Source organism: Pistacia vera, unplaced genomic scaffold (assembly GCF_008641045.1).
Source record: "Pistacia vera cultivar Batoury unplaced genomic scaffold, PisVer_v2 Contig666, whole genome shotgun sequence".
NCBI classification, from domain to species: Eukaryota; Viridiplantae; Streptophyta; class Magnoliopsida; order Sapindales; family Anacardiaceae; genus Pistacia; species Pistacia vera.
In genome coordinates, this window is record NW_022196519.1 from 468,600 (window position 1) to 476,315 (window position 7,716).

General features: G+C 36.9%; 1 protein-coding gene across 1 annotated transcript; it reads left to right on the forward strand.

Moving 5' to 3' along the window:
• Positions 1 to 2,494: 2,494 nt before the first annotated feature.
• LOC116112734 (putative receptor-like protein kinase At3g47110) lies at positions 2,495 to 7,508 on the forward strand. Its single transcript, XM_031398846.1, has 5 exons — positions 2,495 to 2,522; positions 3,165 to 3,236; positions 4,700 to 6,691; positions 6,789 to 7,163; positions 7,273 to 7,508. The coding sequence occupies exons 1-4, from the start codon at positions 2,495 to 2,497 to the stop codon at positions 7,115 to 7,117; spliced, it is 2,421 nt and encodes an 806-aa protein (XP_031254706.1). The 3' UTR covers positions 7,118 to 7,163; positions 7,273 to 7,508.
• The last annotated feature ends 208 nt before the right edge of the window (positions 7,509 to 7,716 follow it).

Sequence of the window (7,716 nt, forward strand, 5' to 3'; positions counted from 1 at the left end):
GACGTGGCATGGGACAGCTCGGGATTTACTCTTTCGCCGAGTCTCAGCTTTGCTGACACCCTGCTCGGGGCGCCTTTTGTACTTGCTGGCCCTTGGGAGCCCGTAGGCTTATTTTTTGCCACTTGCTTACCCTTGCGCTTACGCGCTGCAATGCTTGCGGCACGGGCTATTTCCCTTTGCCGCGCTTTCGTGCGACCTGCAGGCGTTTTTGGCGGTTGCACCGCACTGGCTGTCGCGGACGACATGCCTTGGTCCAGACGGTCCAACCTCTGGTTGACCGTCTGGAGAGTATTGTCGAACCTCTCCAGGTAGCTTCGAACGGCAGGGTCCAGTTGCGGAGCTGTTGGGGTGTTCCCAACAGCATTTTGCGAAACTGGAGGTATGTTGGAAGGGACGCCCCTCTGGGCTTGGGGGACTCCTTCAGCATGATGATTCCCCTGCTCAGGTTCAGATTGGCGGGCCATTGTAGCTGTGAGACCAGTAGGTCCAAGGTTTCCCTGATGAAGGATAGACGCTAAATCAGGCCCCTCCTTCTAGCGCCAAACTGTTGATGCTCGTTTTTGGCACCAACCAATTATCACGTGGGTGACACTGTTTTGTGAATTTTATGCACGTAGCAATGGATGTGCCTAAAGAAATAAATGAAAAGAGTGTTTTTAAAGTGGTTCGGATGCTAAGGTAGCAAGTCCTACGTCCACTGATTTTGCATTGATGTTGGTGTGGGTTAGGTCGCTACGCGGACTGACGTACATAAGAGTCAATGAAAGATATATGCTTTTTCTTTTACAAGAGAGAGAGTTGTTTTTTGGTAATGAATGGCCGAATCCCTCTAATGGAGAAGTCTTCTTCATTTTATCTCAAAGGGAAGCGTGTAATCATCCTTAAATTCATGGGTTGGTGTGATTGTCAGAATGTAATCCGGCTTTACGTCCCATTTTCCTTTTTCCAAGCTGACTCCGCATGGCTCGCTGCAGAGGAATGGACGCGTGGAAGCTCCGTGTTATTTTGCAGGCCTGACGTGTGCGTGTCGTCCTGACGGGAGCAGGTCACCCTTAACGTGACTCTCCTGCGTCAGCCCTTTATTTTCCTGGGCATAACATATTTAATAATGTGCACATTCATGATATCTATATAACCTTGCTAATGTTTAGTTTTGTTTCCTCTGTTTTGGTCTATGTTCATTACTTAATCTCTGTCAGTTACTATTTTATTGAGGTGATAAACGTTTCTCAACTTAATATCTAAGTTAAAAAGGATTTTCTTGTTTGCAACATTTTCTTGCCCTTTGGAAACGATTTTTGAATATGATATATGAACAAGACTTACACTAGCTGCCATGGTGACTTGTAGAAAGAAGCTGAGTCAACTGACTATATCTATTGCTTGATTGCTTGTCCAGGGAAACAAACGAGAACCACCCAACACCTCCCGGAGAGATAAGAGGAAATTCTTCTCAAAAAAAATTTAAATAATTTACAAGTCAATAGGCTTCTATCAATACAAATTGGACCCCTGTTATGGTGACTACAATCTTTCTACTTTTGTCTTTGCTACAATTATTTCTGCATCTCATTGTTTCATCGTCTAGGCGATGAATAAGACTTCCTATCACATCTCTTATTGCATGACCCAAAAAATTAATCATTGACTTACCCTCTTTTTTACACCATTTTTTACACGTAAATATTGGACGTAATTAATGTTATCAAGATTTTTACAATGTATAAAATGTATTATGAGGCAAGCGTTTCTCCTTCAATCAATATCAAGAGAGATGGGGACACAATGACGTTGAATTTTGGAAATAATCATCCGTTGTTTATTTATAAGTATCACTCTTGTGTAATTGCGCATGTCCCAAGCCCACACTAAAACCACGTAACATTCTAATCCCATGGAGAGAAACCTTTCCCTCTGCATTGTTTTAGCTTTCTTAGTTCCTTTTTCAACACTTTCCTTTGTTAATGCGGAAGTAACCGACATTTCCACAGACAAATAAGCTCTTCTTGCTCTGAAAGCTCGTATAAGCCATGATCCTAGCAATATATTGGCTAACAATTGGTCCACAAGTTCTTCTGTTTGTAGTTGGACTGGCATCACTTGTGCTGGCCGTCACCATAGAGTTAGAGCTTTGAATTTTTCTAACTTTGGTCTCACAGGCACCCTTCCTCCTCAGCTAGGAAATCTATCTTTCCTTGCAACGCTAACCTTCAAGAACAACAGCTTTTATGGCTCCCTCCCTGAGGAGTTGGCTCACTTACGTCGACTGAAACTCCTTTCTTTCAGTTTTAATAGATTATCCGGCGAAGTCTCCGAAAGCATTTTTGATGATCTTCCCAATTTGGAAGTGCTTGCCTTGCCTGTTAATATGCTCCAGGGCTCAATACCGTCCACTTTATCAAAATGCAAAAAATTGCAAAAGTTATCCCTGTCTTTCAATTATTTCAAAGGAGCCATTCCGAAAGAAATCGGAAACTTAACCCAGCTTAAGTGGATGTATCTTGGCTATAATAAACTCCAAGGTATATATACTTATATATATCTGTGTGTATAGATAAAAGCAATCTTGTTTATACAATTTTTTTTTTTTTTTAATTCCGTTTTGAGAAATTTTCTAAATAGCTCAATTGCTTGTTTATATTGATTTTGTAGGAGAGATTCCAAAAGAGCTTGGCAATCTGAAAATATTGGAGACATTATCACTCTTAAATAATTCCTTAATGGGAACTATTCCTTCACTTATCTTCAACCTTTCTTTTTTGATTTTCATGGACTTTTCAAATAATAGCCTAAGCGGTAGCCTTCCAGAAAACATGTGTCAACATCTTCCTAATCTTGAAACGTTGATCATGTCTTATAATCAACTCACTGGTCCAATTCCACACAGTTTGGGGCAATGTAGAATGCTTCGTTTTGTGTAGTTTTATGGTAACCAATTCGGAGAGCATATTCCAGGAGAAATTGGAAACTTAACATTAATGGAGTTCCTAAGTCTTGCCGAGAACAAATTGATAGGTACACCTTACTTTCGGTTTAAATAGATAATGTTCCTAGTTTGGAAGTGCTTGCCTTGCATGTTAATATGCTCCAGGGCTCAATACCGTCCACTTTATCAAAATGCAAAAAATTGCAATACTTATCCCTGTCTTTCAATTATTTCACAGGTGTCATTCCCAAAGAAATCGGAAGTTTGACCCAGCTTAAGGAGATGTATCTTGGCGGCAATAAACTCCAAGGTATATATATTTATATATATCTATGTGTATAGATATATATAAATATATTCCCAAAGAAAATGCAAAAAATGTGACTGTATGTGCCCGTCACCATACAGTCACATTTCTTGATATTTCTTTCTTTAATCTTACAGACCCCATTCCTCCTCAACTGGGAAATCTTTCTTTCCTCACAATTCTAGGCTTCTAGAACAGCAGCTTTTATGGCTCTCTTCCTGATGAGTTAGTTCAATTACGTCGTCTTAAATACCTTGATTTCAGTTACAATAACTTCAATTTACAAATCCCGTTATGGTTGGCCTCCTTAACCATACTTCAATTTTTGGGTTTGAATGAAATCAAATTCCCAGGGACTATACCTCAGTCTCTCGGCAACTTGTCTTCGTTACAACCACTTTATGTTGATTATAATCAGCTTTCGGGTTCCATTCCCACCTCCATCTTCAACATATCTTCACTGCAGCTACTTAGTTTNTGTGTCAACATCTTCCTAATCTTGAAACGTTGTGCATGTCTCATAATCAATTGACTGGTCCAATTCCACACAGTTTGGGGCAATGTAGAATGCTTCGTTTTGTGTAGTTTTATGGTAACCAATTCGGAGAGCATATTCCAAGAGAAATTGCAAACTTAACATTAATCGAGTTCCTAAGTCTTGCCGAGAACAAATTGATAGGTACACCTTACTTTCGGTTTAAATAAATTATCTGGTGGACAACTCCCTGAAAGCATTATTGATAATCTTCCCAATCCTCCCATCCTCGTTATCAAATTGTAAAAATTTGCAAGGCTTATCCCTGTTTTTCAATTGTTTCATAGGAACCATTCCGAAAGAAATTGGAAACTTGACTTAGCTTAAAGAGATCTATCTTGGATACAATAACCTCCAAGCTATTTTATATGAAACTTTGTTTATAAATGTTTTTACAAATTTTCCTTTTAGAAATTTTTTGAACAATACAATTGCTTATTTATATTGATTTTGTCGGAGAAATTCCAAAAGAAATTGGGAAGTTGACATTAATCAAGTACCTAGTTATTGACGACAACAAATTGATAGGTACAAGATAAACCTCTCTCAATTATTTTTTTATTTTTATTTTTTTTTTGTTTTGTTATAATAGAATAATTACATTTTGTCGTAATCCAATTCAATAATTGAACTATTCCTTCACTTATTTCAACATTTCTTCTTTAATTTACACGAAATTTGTGGATAATAGCCTTCCGAACAAAAGGTGTCAACATCTGCCTAATTTTGAAGGCATATATGTATATATCTCTCCTAACCAGCTCACAAATCCAATTCCATACAGTTTGGACAATAACGAAAGATATTCTAAGAGAATTGGGAACTTGACATTAATCGATGAATTCATCGTCGCTTGAACAAATTTTATGTTATTATTTAAGAATCTCTTCTTGTTGTAAACTAATTCACTAATTGAACTCTTATTTTTCAGGTGAGATACCATATGAAATTGGTAATCTTCGTAATCTTGAACATTTAAATCTTGAATTGAACAACCTTGTGGGTCCTGTCCCATCTGCTATTTTCAACATCTCAACAATGAAAGCCCTTTCATTCTTGTTCAATAAGCTTTCGGGAATTCCTCCATCAACCGCAGAGTTTCCAAACCTTGAGCAGCTTTACTTGGGAGATAATAATTTCACTGGGCCATTTCCTGGTTTCATTACCAATGCTTCCAAGCTCTCTATTATAGAAATGGGATTCAACTCATTCTCAGGCTTCATCCCAGAAACAATTGGTAACTTAAAAAATCTTGAGCGGCTTTACTTATCTGGTAATTACTTGACATCTTCTACTCCAGATTTGAGTTTAATTTCTCCTTTGACAAATTGCAAGAATTTAAGGCATCTAGTTTTAGGAGGAAATCCTCTGAATAGCATCCTTCCAAGTTCCATAGGCAATCTTTCTGTTTCTTTGGAAAGTTTATACATGAATGAATGCAACATTAGTGGAAACATTCCCAAAGAAATTGAAAACTTAAACAACTTGATAGTTTTACAATTGGAAGACAATGAATTGACTGGATCAATTCCAGTTACACTTGGTGGATTACATAAACTCCAAGGTTTGAATCTTGAACGTAATAAATTGGAAGGATTCATCCCAAGTAGTCTTTGTCAATTGAATGAATTGTTTGAGTTGCTATTGGGTGGTAACAAGATCTATGGATCCATACCTGCATGCTTAGGTAATCTCAGTACACTTAGAAAATTGTCGTTAGGTTTCAACAAATTAACTTCTTTTATACCCTCAACTTTGTGGAACCTTAAGGATATCTTGTACTTGAATTTGTCATCAAATTCTTTGAATGGATCTCTTCCATTAGAGATTGGAAATCTTAAGGTTGCAATAAACATAGATTTGTCAAGGAATATTCTTTCAGGAAATATTCCAACTGTTATTGACAGCCTAGAAAATCTACAGAACCTTTCCTTAGCATTCAATAGATTACAAGGCTCAATTCCTGAAACATTTGGTCACTTGAAAAGCTTGGAATTCTTGGATTTGTCAAGTAACAATCTTTCTGGATTGATTCCCAAGTCTTTAGAGGTACTTTTTTACCTTAAATATCTAAATTTATCTTTCAACCAACTAAGCGGTGAAATTCCTAAAGGAGGATGCTTTGGAAATTTCTCAATTGAATCATTTATGGGGAACCTTGCATTATGTGGTTCTTCTCGACTGCATGTTCCACTATGCAAAACCAGAACACATGGAAAGTCAAGTTCAAGAAAAGTTATGTTGTTCATTGCTTTGCCACTAAGCATTACATTCACATTGGTTGTCTTTGTTTTTATTTTTGTGTTGATGAAATGCCGAAAAAAGAGAACAAGGCCACCTACACATGTTGAGATGTATCCACAACGTACATGGAGAAGAATTTCTTACCATGAACTTGTGAGAGCAACACATGGATTTAGTGAGAACAACCTGCTTGGGAGAGGAAGTTATGGTTCAGTTTTCAGAGGAAGATTACATGATGGGATGGAGCTTGCAGTAAAGGTATTCCACTTGCATTTTGGAGAAGCGCTTACAAGTTTTGAAGCTGAATGTGCGGTATTGAGTAATATTCATCATCGAAATCTTGTCAAAATCATCAGCAACTGTTCAAATGATGATTTTAAATCTTTGATACTAGAGTACATGCCTAACGGGAGCCTTGAGAAGTGCTTTTATTCTGACAACAACGTTTTGGATATTTCACAGAGGTTGAACATAATGATTGATGTTGCATCAGCTTTGGAATATCTCCATTTTGGTTATTCAGTCCCCATTATTCATTGTGACTTAAAGCCTAGCAACGTCTTGCTAGACGAAAATATGGTTGCACATTTGAGTGATTTTGGTATTGCAAAGCTCTTAGGTGAAGAAGGCTCTATGACACAAACACAGACCCTTTCCACTATTGGTTATATGGCTCCAGGTAACTGTTTCTAGTTCAGTATGTTTTATTTTTTATTTTTTCCATTAAATTTTCTTTGCTTTCCAATAACTATGAAAGTGCATGTGATCACTATTAGAATATGGAAGAGAAGGAAAAATATCTAGACAAGGGGATGTATACAGCTATGGTATTATGCTTATGGAAACCTTTACAAGGAAGAAACCAACAGATGAAATATTTATTGAAGGAATGAGCTTAAGGACCTGGGTTGGCGAATCATTATGTAGAACAATAATGGAAGTTGTGGACACAAATTTGCTAAGAAGGGATGATGAACATTTCTCTAGAAAGGAGGAATGTGTATCATCCATCTTGAGTTTGGCTGTAGAGTGCACAAGAGAATCAACTCTGGAGAGGATCAACATAAAAGAAGCAGTAAGTAGACTGTTGAAAATTAGAGTCTAATTTACAAAAATTGGAACCAAAAGAGGCAGAAGAATTTGAAATTTAGGTTAATTTTCTTCTCATTTCATTGATAATTAAGTTTTAAATCCAGGTGATAACTTTCTTTAGCCTTTTTTATGTTATTTAACTATTGCCTGATTGCTTTTGATTTGCAGAGAGAAATGGGTGAGATTGCTTGCCAAACCGGCCATGAATAAAATAATGGTTTGAGTTTCAGAGAGGATTTACGTGTGAAGATGAAGAACCCTTCTTTCAGAGAAGTTTTAGACTAAGTTCATATTTTCTGGTCAACTTTGATCAAGAAGCACTTGAAATGATATTTTTAATTTGTTAAACCTTTGTGTAGTAAAGATAAAGTTTAGGGGGATTGTAAATTTTTCCCATATTTAATCGAGATGAACCATAGTTGTTTTTATTTTTTGCTAGAATTTATATTTAACTCGAAAACCAAGTGAAGTAGTATATGATAATAAATGACTTAACATTTTCATATCCTAGAAGTTGAGATGAGAGATGATTAATTTTATTCTGTTATATAAGTTAAGATAAGGAATTAAGAAAATTGGGTGGTTAGATTCAAACAACAGGGGCATAGGCCA